At 45.2% G+C, this 17,920-nt stretch overlaps 1 protein-coding gene across 6 annotated transcripts in view; it reads left to right on the top strand.

Moving 5' to 3' along the window:
- The first annotated feature begins 1,075 nt into the window (after positions 1-1,075).
- The window catches only part of LOC127571960 (cholinesterase-like), a 37,838-nt gene continuing 20,993 nt past the window's right edge, over positions 1,076-17,920 (top strand). The window contains exon 1 of one of the 6 annotated variants that reach the window (XM_052018732.1): positions 1,076-1,208. Coding sequence is in view for 1 of the 6 variants with exons in the window: in XM_052018729.1 (XP_051874689.1) it covers positions 1,200-1,208 (9 nt within the window). In the remaining 5 variants the exon portion in view is untranslated. Of the gene's footprint in view, positions 1,209-15,635; positions 15,763-15,917; positions 16,033-17,920 lie in introns of those variants that run through there. The other 5 variants (XM_052018729.1, XM_052018730.1, XM_052018736.1 and 2 more) reach the window with 5 other exon arrangements.

Genomic DNA, 17,920 nt, shown 5'->3' with positions numbered 1-17,920 from the left:
GTGTGGGCCCGGCAGGGCAGAGCTCAGTCCGACCTGAAAGGGTGACGGCCTAGCGGACCGCGTCGGGTGAACCATGAGCAAGAATGGACAGAGGAGAGGAGGGGGGGGGAGAGGAGAGGAGAGGGGGGGAGAGGAGAGGAGAGGAGGGGGGAGAGAGGAGAGGAGGGGGGGGGGAGAGGAGAGGAGGGGGGGGGGAGAGGAGAGGAGGGGGGGGAGAGGAGAGGAGGGGGGGGAGAGGAGAGGGGGGGGGGAGAGGAGAGGAGTGGGGGGAGGGGAGAGGGGGGGGAGGGGGGAGAGGGGGGAGAGGGGGAGAGGGGGAGAGGGGGGAGAGGGGGGAGAGGAGAGGGGGGGAGGAGGAGAGGGGGGGAGGGGAGAGGGGGAGAGGGGGGAGAGGGGGGAGGGGGAGGGGAGAGGGGGAGAGGGGGGGAGGGGAGGGGATAACTAAAAGTGGCCGGAGCAATGTGAAGAGGTGCAGGGTGACGAGCCGGCGCATCGGAGCAAGGACGTGCTGAGGGGGGCGAAGCGAGGGCGAACCACACTGAGCACAGAGCTGGCCGGCGGCCAGGAGAAAATGCAGAGGCGGCAAGACGACCCGCAGCGCATCTGGCAAACTGGGTGCAGGACCCGGCGGTGTGGGCAGCTCAAGCCGACCTGAAAGGGAGAGGCAGGGTTGATCTCAAAGCGGACGTGAAAGGGCGATGGCCCGGCGGCGCTCAGGCGGACCTGAAAGGGAGGCGGCAGTGGTTAGATCAGGCGGACGTGAAAGGGCGATGGCCAAGCGGACCGTGTAGGGTGGACTGAGCGAATGCGCAGAGCTGCAGGGTGAGGAGCCGGCGCGCCGGGCAGGGGGGAAGCATGAACAGACGGAGAAGGCCAAGCGAAGTGAGAGCGAACCACGGAGCCGGCGGCAAAGGGACAGGTAGAGGGGAGGCTGCCCATGAAGCCCAGCAAGAGAAGAGGCGGGGATGGTGCGCAAGCGGACCTGAAAGGGAGATAGCAGGGTTCAGCTCAAGCGGACGTGAAAGGGCGATGGCCCAGCGGACCGTGTAGGGTGAACCAGGAGCGGGGATGGACAAGATCCCAGGGGTAACTAACCAAAGAGGGATGCGCCACAGTAATCGTCCGCTGGATGAAGCAGGGTGTTTGGAAGCGGACCGCGAAGTGTGAAGAAGGCGCGGACACGGCAGGGTGAAGCAGAGATGATGCGGGTAAATAGTAGTAGAGATAGGTACAAGGATGGCATGGGCATGGCGGGCCGAAGGGTCTGTTTCTGTGCTGAATGACGCTCGGATTCCGACTCTGTATCAACCTTGGAAATGTAAAAAAAAAGCAGATGATGCCAATCTGCGAACTGCAAGGGGGCAGAGATGGCCAGTAGACCGATAAGAGATGGCACTTAATAGAGATGTGATGCATTATCACAAAAAGAACAGAGAGAGAAGCGACGTAGACGTAATGGCCCAGTTCTAAGGTGGCTGTTCAGGAACAGAGAAACTTGAGGGAGGGAGAGAGGTTCATGGACATATCAACTCACCCGGCGGGGCTTGTTAAGAGTGGTTAGCCAAACATGTGGAATCTTGGGCTCGCTAAAAAACAAGGTCTTGAACATCGAGCAGGAAAGTTGTACTGAGTCAAAAACAAAATAAATCAGATTCTGTGATCTGATGTAAAAACACTAAATGCTGGAAAAACACATTAGGTCCTGCAGCAACTATGGCGAGATAAACAAAGTTAATATTTAGGGTCGATAACCCTTTATGCTGAACCTTTATGAAGCTCTGGTTGGGCCACTTGTAGAGTACTTGGTCAGTTTGTGCTGGTTTTAGAGAACAGCATGTGTGCAGCTGTAGCACCGGGACATTGATGACTGAGACCTCTAAATATAAAAAAAAGACAAAAATGAATAGGAAAGGTTCGGAGGGATAGGAGTCAAATGTGGGCAAATGGGACTAGCTTCGATGAGCATCTTGGTCGACATGGAAGAGTTGGGCTGAAGGGCCTGTTTCCGTGCTGTATGACTCTATAATTCCCTGACTCAGTCTGAATCTAGAGGTGTTTGAAAGATTATGGCCAGAACCTCCGCAAATTCCTCTTTTATTTCCCTCAGCAACCATCTGGATTAGGGTATTTATCCATTTCAAGTAGAATGGGCACTTCCAGTACTACTTCATTTTTTAGCCCATCCAAAATCCCAATTACATCTTTCCTTGTTGAGACTCCAAGCATCTTCTCTCTTGGTGAAGACTGGTGCAAAGTACATATTTGTGCCTCAGTTATGCCATCTGCCTCCATGAGTAAATTCCTTTCCTGATGTCTGGTCAGCCTTTCTTCTCTGTAGGCAGTGCCCCAGAATCAAAGATGACTTGATTCCACTCCAGGTTTGTGGGTTCTGAGCCAGCCAATGGGAATCACAGAGTCTTCCACTGACAAACCAGGCAATGGCTGCCAGGGTGACTGGATGGGTAGTTTGTGAGGTAGTCCATTCCTTCCAGCAGCTCCACAGGTACTACTGATGGATGGCCTTGAGATTCTCAATACCATTCCAAATGTCCTTTTCCTTGACTCTGCTTCTCTGTCTGCCTGATAATCTTTCCATTGGAACTTGGAACAGAAAATCTGCTTCAGGAGTCCGGTGTCAGGCATGTGAACAATGTGGCCAGCCCAACATAGCCGACTGGGACCACCTCTCCCTTTACAACCCCTTTCCTTTTCACATGCCAATAGAATATATTTGGATTCTTTGCTGCCAGTTTTATTCTGATGCTCTCTCTTTTGCTCATTTCATTTTACTTCCCCAGTGAACATCCTGCAATCAGCTTGTTTCTCATTTCTGTTAACAACCTGACATCTGTCATATGGCCTTTCTATCTGTTCTGGTTATCTCTCTATTTTTTGTTGTTGTCCAGGGAGATGTTATTCCTAATGGGAGTGTACACTCACTTTATCTGAAACACATCCACCTTAAGGGCCTGTCATTGTTCAATTACAATGTTCCCTGTGCTGCTTTGATTCCAATTTACCTGGTCTAGATCTGTTCTCATGCATATTGAAATTGGCCCTTCTCTATTTGACTATTTTTACCTCGGAATAGTCAATACCCTTTTCCATTGCTGTTCCGACTGTTATAATGTTATGATCACTGTATCCTAGATGATCCACAACTAACACTTGCTGCACCTGGCTTTGGTCATTTCCCAAAACCTGCTCCAGCAATTCTGCACTCCTCATTTCCAAAATCATACCAATCAAGAATGTTCTGAACACACTTCAGAAAAACCTGCCTGCAGGACCTCTGCCCTATTTCTACCCATAACATTGGTATTGAATTGAATTTTCTGTCACTGTTCAGTGATATCCCTACCCAAGCAATAGGGAGACAATGTACCATTATGGAATCACTTCCGCAAACACAAAATAGCTTGACTGCTCTCCTTATGACAGAATCCTCATTAACAGTTTCTCTTCAATCCCTGTACTGTTGAGCCACCGATGGTGCTACGGTCTTGACTCTGCTTGCATTTCCTTATCAGTACTCAGAACTAAATACTGGTGAGAGAGCACAATACCCATGAAGGTCTCCAAAACTACCTGCCTTCTCTTTTTGTTATCTACCTGGCAGCCACCCGTTCCCTCTCTCCCTGCACCCTCACGAGCTGTCAGATGACCAAACATTGTGCTATCCCCAACAGAGTCAACACCACAGATGGACCACAGTGATATTAGCTGTCCTTTCAAGCTCAGCTGCTCCTATTGACATTACTTATTGCACCTGTGGTTGTCCAAGACACAGGAAGCATCCTGGAGTTCCCACATGGCACAGTATGTACATTCCAGGGAAGGAGACATTGTGCTGTGCATCTGTTTCTTGGATTGACTCAATTAACAGGTAAAGAATATGCATTATTAGTATTAAATTAAGATAAGGTCTCTTTATTAGTCACATATACATCGAAACACACAGTGAAATGCACCTTTTTGTGTAGAGTGTTCTGGGGGCAGCCCGCAGGTGTCGCCATGCTTCCGGTGCCAACATAGCATGTCCACAACTTCCTAACCTGTACGTCTTTGGAATGTGGGAGGAAACCGGAGCACCCAGAGGAAACCCACGCAGTCACAGGGAGAACGTACAAACTCCTCACAGACAGCGGCCAGAATTGAACCCGGGTCGCTGGTGCTGTAATAGCGTTACGCTAACCGCTATGCTACGTGTCTGCCCTACAAAGTGGTTTCATTACCATATACAAACATTTTAAGTCCCTAGTTCTTTGCTTAAACGAAATGCATCTTTAAACGCACTGAGGCTCTGATCCCGTATTCCTTTTACTCAGTTGAACTGACTAAGCCTCCTATACATTATATTTACGTATGCTCCATTGTAAGTTTGATTGTAAGTAAAGGTGTGTTGAACCTTATCCTGCATATCCTTTCTACTCAACATGGCTGATCTGAGTCCACAGCATAATCACAGTGTTACACAATGCCTCCAGTAATTAGCTGCACAAAGAAGACTCTTACGAAAGCAAAATTACCCTCTTGAGACGCAGGTCATTATATCTCTATTGCAGTCACAAGTACCTTCAGAGCACATAAAAGGTAGAACTACTTATCAGAATCATTTTGATATACTATTGTCACATTGAAGCATTGTTAGCAGTGCTTCAGTTACTTCGACAAATTGAAGGCATTCTATAAATCATTCTCATCAAAGTCTCCAGAAATATTGCAAGCTTGTGTCCTACATTCTAAGAAACTAAGGGAAGAGCACAACCAAAGAAAAGATCAAACAAGCGAGAAAAGACAGAATATCCCTTTAAAGTAAATTACTGTTTGAGCCACATATTACATACACTGGACCATTAGCAATGCGTCACAGTTGTCTCTACATTTTCATGAAGCTTTGATTAAATGAATCTCAGTCTACATGGGGAATGTAGACTTGTAAAGGTAACTACTATTCTGCCTACATTTTAAAAGTAGTAAAATACAAGAAATGAAATAAGTGTATTTGTTTTTAATTCTAGTGATGCAGAAGCCAGGCGGGTGTTTATTTTTAGACTAAATTCTTCCACTCTTAAAAGAAGAGGTTTGTTTGCAACTTTGTAACACTTACTTTGTTAAATCTGTGCCAGGCTTGTAAAGTTTTTCAATTTATACAATGCCTTCCATTTTTCTTTAATGATATGGATGATTTTTTTTAATGAAAAAGGAGGAGGCTTGGGATCAAGTGAATCACTGGAGCTATATAGACGCCAGAGTATACTCAAGAAGGAAATTTGGAGGGCCAAGAGGGGGCAATGAGATGGCTTTGGCAGAGAAAATTAAGGAGAATCATAAGAGATTTTTTATTAAGGGAAAAAGAGTGACTAGGGAGAGAATAGGACCCTTCAAAGACGACGAAAGAAATCTAGGAGTGGAACTGCTGGAGATGGGCAGAGTTCTCAATGATTATTTCTCCTCTGTTTTTACCATGGAGACAGATGTGAAGAATTGGGAACCTTGGCAAAGTTAATGGAGATGTTTTGGGAGCAATCCATATTACAGTAGAAAAGGTATTGCACATGTTAAGATGTATGAAGGTAGACAAATCTCCAGCTAGAGATGAAGTATATCCAAGAACACTATGGGAAGCTAGAGAAAAAAGTTGCAAGAGCCCTTGCTGAGATACTTGCAACATCACTATTCTTTGGCAAGGTGCCAGAAGACTGGAGAATGGCAAATATTATACGTTTATTTAAGAAAGGCTGTAAGGGTAGACCTGGTAATTATAGATGGTAGGGAAGTTGCCGGAAAGCATTCTGAGGGATAAGATAATACTTACATTTGGAAAGGCAGGGTTTGATTAGGGGTAGCCAACGTGGCTTCGTGTGTGGGAGATCTTGTCTTACAAATTTGATTGAGTTTTTTGATGAAGTGACAAGAAAGTCTGATGAGGGGACGGCAGTAGGCATAACATATATGGATTTCAGTAAGGATTTTGATAAGGTTCCACATGGTAAGCTGCTCTGGAAGGTTAGATTGCATGGCATCCAGGGAGAGCGAGCAAACTGGGTACAAAATTTGGCGGATAACATTCAAAAGGATACTAAGAGTTTTTTTTAAATACATAAGGAGTAAAAGAGAGACACGGGTTGATATAGGACCAATTGATAACGTTGCAGGAGATATAATGGACGATAGAGAGATGGCAGAGGAATTGAATGAATATTTTGCATCGGTCTTCACCGTGGAGGACATCAGCAATGTGCCGGTTCGTCAGGAGTCTCGCGAAATGGAACTGAGTTCAGTTATGATTACTGGGGAGAAGGTGCTAGGAAAACTAAATGGGCTAAAGGCTGATAAGTCTCCCGGACCGGATGAGGTGCATCCCCGGGTTCTGAAGGAGGCGGCTTTAGAGATAGCGGAGGCATTGGTGATAATTTTCCAGGAATCGATAGATTCCGGCACGGTTCCGGAGGACTGGAGGGTCGCAAATGTAGTTCTGTTGTATAAGAAAGGTGGGAGGCAGCATAAAGGAAATTACAGACCTATTAGTCTGACGTCAGTGGTGGGAAAATTATTGGAATCTATCCTCAAGGATGGGGTTACGGAATACCTAGAGGCGCAAGGCAAGATAGATCCTAGCCAACATGGCTTTGTGAAAGGAAGATCCTGCCTGACCAACCTATTGGAGTTTTTTGAAGAAATCTCAGGTAGGGTGGATAAGGGAGAGGTGGTAGATGTTGTGTATTTAGACTTTCAAAAGGCCTTCGATAAGGTGCCTCACAAGAGACTGATTAATAAGATGAGAGGTCATGGAATTATGGGTAGGATAACAGAATGGGTGGAGCATTGGCTGGTTGGCAGGAAGCAAAGAGTGGAAATAAAAGGATCTCGTTCTGGTTGGTTACCGGTTACTAGTGGTGTTCCGCAGGGGTCGGTGTTGGGACCGCTCCTTTTTACCTTGTACATTAATGATTTGGATAATGGAATAAATGGTTTCGTGGCTAAGTTTGCGGATGACACCAAGATAGGTGGAGGAGTAGGGAGTATTGAGGAGATAGGAAGGTTGCAGAGGGACCTAGACAGTTTAGGAGAATGGGCAAGGAAATGGCAGATGAGATTCAATGTTGAGAAATGTGCAGTTGTACACTTTGGAAGCAGAAATAAGCGGGCAGATTATTATCTAGGAGGAGAGAAAATTCAAAGTACGGAAGTACAAAGGGACTTGGGGGTACTCGTGCAGGATACCTTAAAGGTTAACCACCAGGTCGGATCGGTGGTAAAGAAAGCGAATGCTATGTTGGCATTCATTTTGAGAGGTATAGTGTATAAAAGTAAGGAAGTGTTGATGAGGCTCTACGGGGCACTAGTGAGGCCTCATTTGGAATATTGTGCGCAGTTTTGGGCCCCACATCTTAGGAGGGATGTGCTGACATTGGAGAGGGTTCAGAGGAGATTTACGAGGATGATTCCAGGAATGAAAGGGCTTACGTATGATGAGCATTTGTCGGCTCTTGGACTGTACTCACTGGAGTACAGAAGAATGAGAGGGGATCTCATAGCGACATTTAAAATGTTGATAGGAAAGGACAGAGTAGATGTGGCTAGGCTGTTTCCCTTGGTGGGTGAGTCCAGGACCAGAGGGCACAATCTTAGAATTAGAGGGTACAGTTTCAAAACAGAGATGAGGAGAAATTTCTTTAGCCAGAGGGTGGTGAATTTGTGGAACTCCTTGCCACGTACGGCAGTGGGGGCCAGATCAGTGGGGGCGTTCAAGGAGGAGATAGATAGATATCTAAATAGTCAGGATATCAAGGGATATGGGGATAAGCCCGGAAATTGGGATTAGAATAGTTTTTTTTTCCACCATTCCCCATTTCTCATTTCTTTTTTCCCTTTTCCTTGGAGCAGACTCGATGGGCCAAATGGCCTGCTTCTGCTCCCTTGTCTTGTGATCTTGTGAAAATTGGCTGGATGGAAGAAAACAGAGGATGATGAGCTCAGAGGCTCAGAGTTGATGAGCTGGAGTCACAGCTACAAACACTGCGCAGCATAAGGGAGGGAGAGAGTTATGTAGACACAGTCCAGCAGGAGGCAGTCACCCTGAGGTTCAGCATGCAGATAGAATGGTGACTGTCAGGGGAGGGAAGAGGAAGAAGAAGTCAGGCAGGCAGACAGAGCAGGGAACCCTTGAGGCTGTTCTCCTCAGAAACAGGTTTTCCGCCTTGGAAGCTGTTGAGGGGGATGACCTGCAGGGGCCTAGCTGCAGTAACCAGGTCTCTGGCACTGGGACTGGTACTGCTGCTCAGAAAGGAAGGGTGGGAAAGAGACATGCGGTAGTGATAGGGGACTCGATAGTCAGGGAAACAGATAGGAGGTTCTGTGGCAGTGAGCATGAAGCCCGGATGGTATGTTGCCTCCCAGGTGCCAGGGTCCGGGATGTCACTGATCAGGTCCACAGGATTCTTGAGCGGGAGGGAGAGCAGCCAGAAGTTGTGGTCCATGTTGGCACCAACGACATAGGTAGGAAGGGATGATGAGGTCCTGAAGAGCAAGTTTAGGGAGCTAGGCAGAAGACTGAGGAACAGGACCTCAAGGGTAGCAATCTTGGGATTGCTGCTGGTGCCATGCGATAGTGAAGGCAGGAATAGGAGGAGGTGGCAGATAAATGCATGGTTGAGAAGTTGGTGCAGGAGGGATGGTTTTAGATTTCTGGATCATTGGGATCTCTTCTCGGGAAGGAGGGAGGGTTTTAGATTTCTGGATCATTGGGATCTCTTCTCGGGAAGGTAGGACCTGTACAGAGAGGATGGGTTACGCCAGAACCAGAAGGGGGCCAATATCCTTGCGGCTAGGTTTGCTAGGGTGGTTTGGGAGGGTTTAAACTAGTTTGTGAGGGGGAAGGGAACCGGAGGAGTAGGTCAGAGGAAGAAGGGGATGGGGAAAAGTTAGATCAAACAGGTAGAGAGGCTTTGGGGAAGGAGAAGCAGAATACAGGCTATAGAAGTAGTAAGGTAGATGGACTGAAGTGTGTTTACTTAAATGCAAGAAGTGTCAGGAATAAGGGAGATGAACTGAGGGCTTGGATAAGTATGGGGGACTATGATATTGTGGCTATTACTGAGACGTGGCTGACGTCAGGACAGGAGTGGATATTGAATATTCCTGGTTTTCGTTGTTTTAAGAGGGTTAGGGAAGGGGGGGAGAAGAGGAGGAGGGGTGGCGATACTGGTCAGGGACACTTACGGCTGTGGAAAGGATGGATGTTGTAGAGGGATCATCTCTAGAGTCTGTATGGGTGGAAGTAAGGAACAAGAAAGGAGCAGTTACCCTACTAGGAGTATTCTATAGGCCCCCCGGTAGCAGTAGAGATATAGAGGAGCAGATTGGCAGGCAGTGTTTGAAGAAAAGCAAAAATAACAGGGTTGTTATAATGGGAGACTTCAACTTCCCAAATATAGACTGGAACCTGCTTAGTGCCAAAGGTTTAGATGGGACAGAATTTGTTAAATGTGTCCAGGAGGGATTCCTGATGCAGTATGTTGACAGGCCGACTAGAGGAAATGCCATGCTAGATCTAGTTTTAGGAAAAGAACCGGGACAGGTGAAGGATCTATTGGTGGGTAAGCATCTGGGGGACAGTGACCATTGCTCCATAACCTTTAAAATTGTCATGGACAGGGACAGGTGCAGAGAGGACAAGCAGATATTTAATTGGGGAAGGACGAACTATGAGGCTATAAGGAGAGAACTTGGGAGTGTAAAGTGGGATGTCCTTTTTGAAGGGAAATGTACCATGGAGATGTGGTTGATGTTCAGGGATCTTATGCAGGATGTTAGGGATAAATATGTCCTGGTGAGGCAGAGAAGGAATGGCAGGGTGAAGGAGCCATGGGTGACGAGAGAGGTTGAACAACTAGTTAGGGAGAAGAAGGCAGCATACATAAGGTATAAGCAGCAAAGTTCAGACAGGGCCCATGAGGAATATAGAGTAGCAAGGAAGGAACTTAAGAAAGGGCTGAGGAGAGCTAAAAGGGGACATGAAAAGGCGTTGGCTAGTAAGGTTAAGGAAAATCCCAAGGCCTTTTTCACCTACGTGAAGGGTAGGAGGATGGCTCGGGTAAAGGTAGGTCCGATTAAAGACAAAGGTGGGAGAATGTGCCTGGAGGCGGCGGAAGTGGGAGAAGTTCTCAATGAATACTTCTCTTTGGTATTCACCAAGGAGAGGGGTCTTGATGACACGGAAGGGAGTGCAGGTAAGGGTAGTGTTCTCGAGGTTGTAGATATCAAGAGAGAGGATATGTTGAAGTTGTTAAATAATATCAAGACGGATAAATCTCCAGGGCCTGACGGGATTTTCCCCAGGCTGCTTCGAGAGGCAAGGGAGGAGATTGTTGAACCGTTGGTAAGGATCTTTGAGTCTTCGTTGTCCACGGGGATGGTGCCGGAGGATTGGAGGGTGGCGAATGTTGTCCCCTTGTTCAAAAAAGGTAGTAGGGATAGTCCAGGGAATTACAGACTGGTGAGCCTTACGTCTGTGGTGGATAAGCTGTTAGAAAGGATTCTAAGGGATAGGATCTATGAACACCTGGAGAATAATGGACTGATTAGGGACAGCCAGCATGGATTTGTGAAGGGAAGATCTTACCTCACAAGCCTGATGGAGTTCTTTGAGGAGGTGACGAGGAAGATTGATGAGGGTAGTGCGGTGGATGTGGTCTATATGGATTTTAGTAAGGCGTTTGATAAGGTACCTCATGGTAGGCTTCTTCAGAAGGTCAGAGGTCAAGGGATCCAGGGAAGCTTGGCTGTATGGATTAGGAATTGGCTTGCCTGTAGAAAGCAGAGGGTTGTGGTAGAAGGAGTGCCCTCGGATTGGAGGGCAGTGACTTGTGGTGTCCCGCAGGGATCGGTTCTGGGACCTCTACTTTTTGTGATATTTATAGATGACTTAGATGAGGGGGTGGAAGGCTGGGTTAGTAAGTTTGCGGACGACACTAAGATCGGCGGTGTTGTGGATAGTGTGGAGGGCTGTTGGAACTTACAGAGGGATATTGATAGGATGCAGAGCTGGGCTGACAAGTGGCAGATGGAGTTCAATCCGGAGAAGTGCGAGGTGGTACACTTTGGAAGGACAAACTCCAGGGCAGAGTACAGGGTAAATGGCAAGGTACTTGGCAGTGTAGAGGAGCAGAGGGATCTGGGGGTTCATATTAACAGTTCATTGGAAGTTGCCTCACAGGTGGATAGAGCAGTTAAGAAGGCCTATGGGATGTTAGCTTTCATAAATCGTGGGATTGAGTTTAAGAGCCACAAAGTGATGATGCAGCTTTACAAAACTCTAGTTAGACCACACTCAGAGTACTGTGTTCAGTTTTGGTCGCCGCATTATAGGAAGGATGTGGAGGCGTTGGAGAGGGTGCAGAGGAGATTTACCAGGATGCTGCCTGGATTAGAGCGTATGGAATATGACGAGAGGCTTAAGGTGCTAGGGCTTTATTCACTGGAAAGGAGGAGGATGAGAGGAGACATGATAGAGGTATATAAAATATTGAGAGGAATAGATAGACAGCCAGCGCCTCCTTCCCAGGGCACCAATGCTCAAGACGAGAGGGCATGGCTTTAAGGTTATGGGTGGGAGGTTCAAGGGAGATGTCAGGGGGAGGTTTTTCACCCAGAGAGTGGTTGGTGCATGGAATGCACTACCTGGGGTGGTGGTGGAGGCAGATACATTGGACAGGTTCAAGAGTTTGTTGGATAGGCACATGGAGGAATGTGAGATAGGGGGATATGCAGGAGGAAAGGTTTAGATAGTGTGAGGGTGGTTTGATGGACGGCACAACATGGTGGGCCGAAGGGCCTGTTTTGTGCTGTATGGTTCTATGATGGCAGAAGAATTTTAATCAGGCTGGAGGTCTGTGACTAGTGCTGTGCCCCAGGGGTCAGTGCTGGGCCATTGTTATTTGTCATCTATAGTAATGATTTGGATGAGAATATACGAGGAATAGTACGTTTGCAGATGACAGTAAAATAGGTAGTGTCGTAGACAATGAAGAGGACTATCAAGAATTGCAGTGGTATCTTGATTGGTTGGGTAGGTGGGTTGTGGAATGGCAAATGAAATTTAGTTAAGTGCGAGATGTTACATTTTGGAAGGACAAATCAAGGCAGGACTTTTACATTGAATGGAAGGGCCCTGGGCACTTGAGAACAGAGGGGCCTTGGAGTACAGGTGCATAGTTCCCTTAAAGTGAAGTCACATGTAGATAGGCCAGTGAAGAAGGTTTTTGGCATGCTGGCCTTCATCAATCAGGGCACTGAATATAGAAGTTGGGAGGTTATGTTGCAATTGTACAAGATCTCGGTGAGGCCACACTTGGAGTAGTGTGTTCAGTTTTGGTCACCCTGTTATAGGAAGGATGTGATTAAACTGGAAAGAATGCAAAAAAGATTTACAGGGATGTTGCTACGACTCGAGAGGTTAGACAGAATGATGCTGGAGGAACTTAGCAAGCCAGGCAGCATCCATGGAGAAAAGCAGGCGGTCAATGTTTCGGGTCAGGACTGAAGATAGGAAAAGGGGAAGCCCAATACATAGGAGGGAAAAGCAGAGCAGTGATAGGTGGACAAAAGAGGGGGTGGGTACAGAGTGGTGATAGGTAGATGCAGGTAAGAGATACTGATAAGCAGGTGTGGGGGAGGAGAGGAGAGCAGATCCACCGGGGGATGGGTAAAAGGTAAGGAGAAAGAGAGGAGAGAGGAAAGAGAGAGAGAGAAGAAAAAGGAGCTAGGAAAGGGAAGTAGAGAAGAATCATGGGGGGTGGGGGAGGCAGTGGGATTACCTACCTAAAGTGGGAGAATTCAATATTCATTCACGTCTAGACTCCAGCATCTGCAGTCCTTTGTTTCTCTAGAGGTTATACAGGTGGGGGCCTTTACTCCTTGGAGCATAGGAGACTGAGGGGGGAATCTCACAGAGGTATATAAAATCATGAGGGGCATATATAGGGTGAGCATTTTTTTTCCCACTGTTGGGAAATTAAAAACTAGAAGACATAGTTTTCAAGTTAGAGGTGAAAGATTTAATAAGAACCTGAGGGGCAACGTTTTTACACAGCAGGTGGTAGATATATGGAACCAGCTGCCAGAGAACGTGGTTGAAGCAGGTACATTAGATACATTTAAGAAGTATGTGGACAGGTATGTGGATAAGAAGAGTTTAGAGTGAGATGGGCCAAGTGCTGGGAAATGGGATTAGCTTGAATATATGTCTTTATCAGCATGGACACATACAGACTGAAGGGCCTTTCTCCATGCTCTGCAACTCTATGACTCTATATGAACAATATATAAGAGGTGAGGATCTTTCTTAAAAAAAATAGAGAGGGCTAGTGACAAAGGGCACAACAAAAATCCAGGATTTTTAAGAGACTTTTCAATGTGAGGAAAGTTTATAAAAAATGTTGAACTGCAGCTGGAATATAATTAAAAAAACAAAAGGCCTTTAAAGGCTGTGACATGAAACTTGATGCTGACATTTATGACACAGATGAAAAAGTAATAGCTGAAAGTCAGAGGGCTAAGTATGTTAGTAAAGGTGTGTCATTAGAGAAAATGCTTCAGTAAAACAGAGCTAGGCAAAGAAGAAATGTGAAAGAATCATGCTTATCCATATTTCAATTCCATTTACTGGCCATTTCCAACTCCCTAATACCCTGAACCAAAAGAATCTGTCTCAAGAGCACCAATTGTCCCATCATCCAACTGGACAAAGTGCAGTGTAACATTGAGGTGAACTGCACAACAAGATGGCCGACAAAAACAGAGTACCCTCTGCCCGAAGATGCGCCAGCACGAGCATGCAGATCTCTAAATGTGGATCAAGGAAAATGCTCACTTTGAAGGATTAATAAGGAAACCCTTACATTTTATTTGCTATTTGCTGTATAATCACCCCACCATGACCAACATGTAAAATACTAAACAAACTAACAATTTGTAGCATGCATATTAATAGCCCATATGAAATTAATGACACCACTCTAGTCCAAGAATGTAATCTGCAGTACAGAATGTTTCCAAACCCATTGCAACATGTGCTGCTGAACTTGATGTGCAGGCTAGAAGTTAGCTAATTTACAGCAAAAAAACTGCTAGAGGAACTCAGTGGGTCGAGCAGCATCTGTGGGAAAAAGGAATTGTCAATGTTTTGTGTCTTAATCCAAAACAGCGATAATTCCTTTCCAAGCTGGGGTGAGGGGATGGTAGAAATTGATTAACGGAGAAAGAAATGCGATCACATTCAAAATAACCATAATGGGAAAACAGAGCATCCTGCAGATTTGTGAAATGTTGCATTGCAATGTTCTTCTTTACTAGTTCTGGCATGTGAAACACAATCTCAGAACCCCTACGGTGTGTTTATTATTTGGTCAGGAAATAATGACTTTTCCTCAACTTGAACTCAGCCATTATGTTTCACACTGTGTTTCAATGAACATTGGTACCTTTATTTTATACAATGCTGTTTTACTTAAATTGTACATACATGTGCTGCTGATGGGTGCATATTGTTAACACTCTATTGCTGCTGCCACTGTGACCTTCACTTCCAATCCGAACAGCCAAAATATGTATCAGACCCATTGGGATTTCCTTATAAATATTCCACATGGATTCTTCTGGGAGCCATCGCTTTATCAAGCAAGTCTTTTATCATCAAGTCAATTATCATCTACGAGTCTTTCGAAATACATTCTGCAGGTATTTCTGGAATAAGGATGGTACAAGGATTAGGAATCCACATAATTTGCGGACAGCTGCATGCTTATCCAATCCACGAATCTGCTCTTCTTCCTCCAAGACAGCCAGTAATGGGATGAGTAATGGAGCTGGGGTTGGTAGGTACATGATGACTGTCCTATTAAAGTGGGTAGGTTCTGGATGTAACAGACATTCACAAATAGTGAAGAGAATTTTTATAAATGATACAAGCGTCAACCTAGCATGGTTTCAGGTTACAAACATCAACATCCCTCATTCTTTGTTGCGGGGCAAGGCACAACTCCTTTTACAAATGATTACTTCTTTTAGAGCCCCCAGAATAATTGGGACCAGTGGAATGGTGACAAGTGATTGGATTGGGATTCACCTACATCCCCATGTCCCTCCGTTGATGGGGGTTTCTCCAGTGAGAACACTGTCAGAACTTTAGCCGGAGAAGTAACTTTCTGGGACAGCACTAAACCCACTGAGTACCTTCCCAACATCTGGTTCACTTCTGTTACTGCAAAACAAAGATATCCCAAGGTAGCGTGCAGCTTTGCCAACGAAATAATTAGGAATAATTACTCATCTTACACGTCATTGCGAAAAGCAACTTTCTTTGCTTAAATATGAAACACAAATGAATTTCTCGCTAACATTCTTTCGACAACGACAGGCCTTGAGCACAACGCTATGTCATTTTACTTCTCACTGCAAGCTTTACCCAGTTGCAGTGACTATTTTGCCAGGACGTGCTGCCCTCTTCACTCCTCCCTGCGAAGGATCTGCGTTTCTACACTGGGCTCCGCCCCGCGATGGCGCGGGGCTTCAGCAGTGGGCGGTGCGGGCGCGGGCACGGCCGGGCGGGGGCGCGCACTGTCTGACTCATGCCGGGGACGAGCAGGTGGCGCAGCCCGGCTTGGTAGCTGAATTGGACTTCGCGTAGGTCTGCCGGAGCAGAAGGAAGCGAGAGAAGCGAGAGAGGGGAGGGAGGGGGGTTGTCGGTGAGCAGTGCAGGTAGGTGTCACACTCGTCCGCTCGGAGGCTGCAACCCCAAGGCTGGGGGGAGGGGGGTGGTGGTGGTCACCCTGGCCATCTGCTGGGATGGTGCGTGAGCGTTTTTACAATTGAAAACGTCACATCACATTTGCAAGGGTTGCTGGCAGAAGAGAATTGTCCCTTGTTGCTGCAAGCTGAGCCGAGGAAGGGAAATGTTGATTCTGTCTCTGCTTCCCTCTCGAGTTCAGAGCGTTAGTAAAGAACCTGACCCTTCAGTTGGTGCTCAAGGTACATTAAACGAAGCGGCAGTTTATCGCAATTCAACTTCCCTTTCTTTTTTCTGAAGTTCCTTGTTTAATGCCAACAAGAATGAAACTTGCAAGGAATGGTGTAAACTTAGTCCCTTTACTTGGTTTTCAACAAGCTGCTGTACCTTTACTGAAACTGGTTCTTGTAGATGTGCATGTCTGTGTGAGTTATAATGAAGCGTGCACCGTGTTAATACGAAAGAGATGTCGAGATTTTTAAGCAAGTGGCAAGCCATAAGAGCGACAATTCTAACGCGAAAGGTTGGCAGGCTTTATTATCAAGTTTCAACTAACAAATGGTTGTGGTTTCAGCTGCAATTTCAAAGATAACGCCTGATTTGCATTACGATTACCCATTAAAACATGACTAATAAAACAAAATTGCATGAGGTAGACAATTGAGTGCTTATGGTTTGTGGCAAAGTGTTAGATTTTGCCACAATATTTACCATGAATTACTTAGAATTTATATTTACGTTATTCAGCTCTCAGTAATGCAAGTTAATTCCAGGAATTGTAAGTTACAATTTAAATGTATTACAATATTTTACAATGAGTGGTTAACATATTAATAACCTTGTCATCTTTAGAACATTAATAAATTGCAGTATCCTTGCCAACCTATGAACTGATAATTTATATAAAAAGGGGTATTAAATTGAAATGATTATATTAAATTACATTATCTTTGTCATGTAAATTCTGAGATGCCTATAGTCTTGCACCCTTGATTTTTCAGAAGTTATATTTTAGAAAGAAATGGTGCTGGAAATAGTCAGCAGGCCAGGGACCACATTGGGAGACATCTGCACTGATACTGCCTGGCAAGCTGTGTATTTCCAGCAATTTCTGATTTATTAGATTTCCAACACCTGCAGTATTTTGCTTTTCGATGACTTTTTGACCTGTTCTCTTATGGTAATCTAACATTCTTCAGTGTTAAGTTTTGTAAATTCCTACTAATCACTAGTCTGCAGATGGTCTATTTCTCTGCAACATTATGATGCCAAAAATACTCAACAGGTCACACAGCATCTGTGGATCAGAAGCTGCCTGACCTGTGGAGCTATCCAGCATATTCTATTTTCATTTCAGATTTCCAGCATGTGCACTTTTTTCCAATTCCGTTTTTCTTTCAATTCCTGGTAAATTATTGGGAAACTTGACCAGTTCAGAGGTCTTGATTACTTTATAGCTATCTGCCAAATATGTTGTGCATATGTTGGGTGAAAGTCAGATGAGGCTTTGTTCCACAAGCAATATGTTGGTGAATTGCCTGCCAATTCACAATATGTGTCACAGAAGGAATGGCTACCCAAGCAAATGCTAGAGGCTGATAACATTTGCAGTAACAAGCTAAGAAATGGGAATTCTTGAAATGCATATTATTTCTGTAGATTGGACAATTCTGTTACAGTCTTAAATATTTCAAAATGTATGCCATTTGTATTGATTTATAAACATGTTTGTAAGTTTATTTTGTGATATCTCTAAATTTTTCTGGTAAATGCATGAATTTTAAAATATTGTAGAACTGTTGATTCACGTGGCAAAAAAAAAGGCCTTTTTGTCTACCAAGTTTCTTGCAATATTTTTGTCATCCTATCTTGGAATACAGTTAGTTTTGCTAGTAGATTGCATTAATGTTTAAAGGAGGACTTAATTCTGATTTCTCACATGAACTTGAAGTAAAATTAGATGTCCAACTTTAAATCTAAAATATGTGTGTCATTGACAAGGTAAAAAAGCAAGCTGAAAATGACATTCTTTAGCAGCCTCATTTTGTTTCAAAATTTGCAGGTTAGTTCAGCCATTATCTTAATAAAAACAGAAAATGTGAAAATACTCAGCAGGTGGAGAGAGAAGCA

Source organism: Pristis pectinata, chromosome 6, assembly GCF_009764475.1.
Source record: "Pristis pectinata isolate sPriPec2 chromosome 6, sPriPec2.1.pri, whole genome shotgun sequence".
Classification (NCBI taxonomy): Eukaryota; Metazoa; Chordata; class Chondrichthyes; order Rhinopristiformes; family Pristidae; genus Pristis; species Pristis pectinata.
This window is presented reverse-complemented; position numbering and strand designations above follow the sequence as displayed.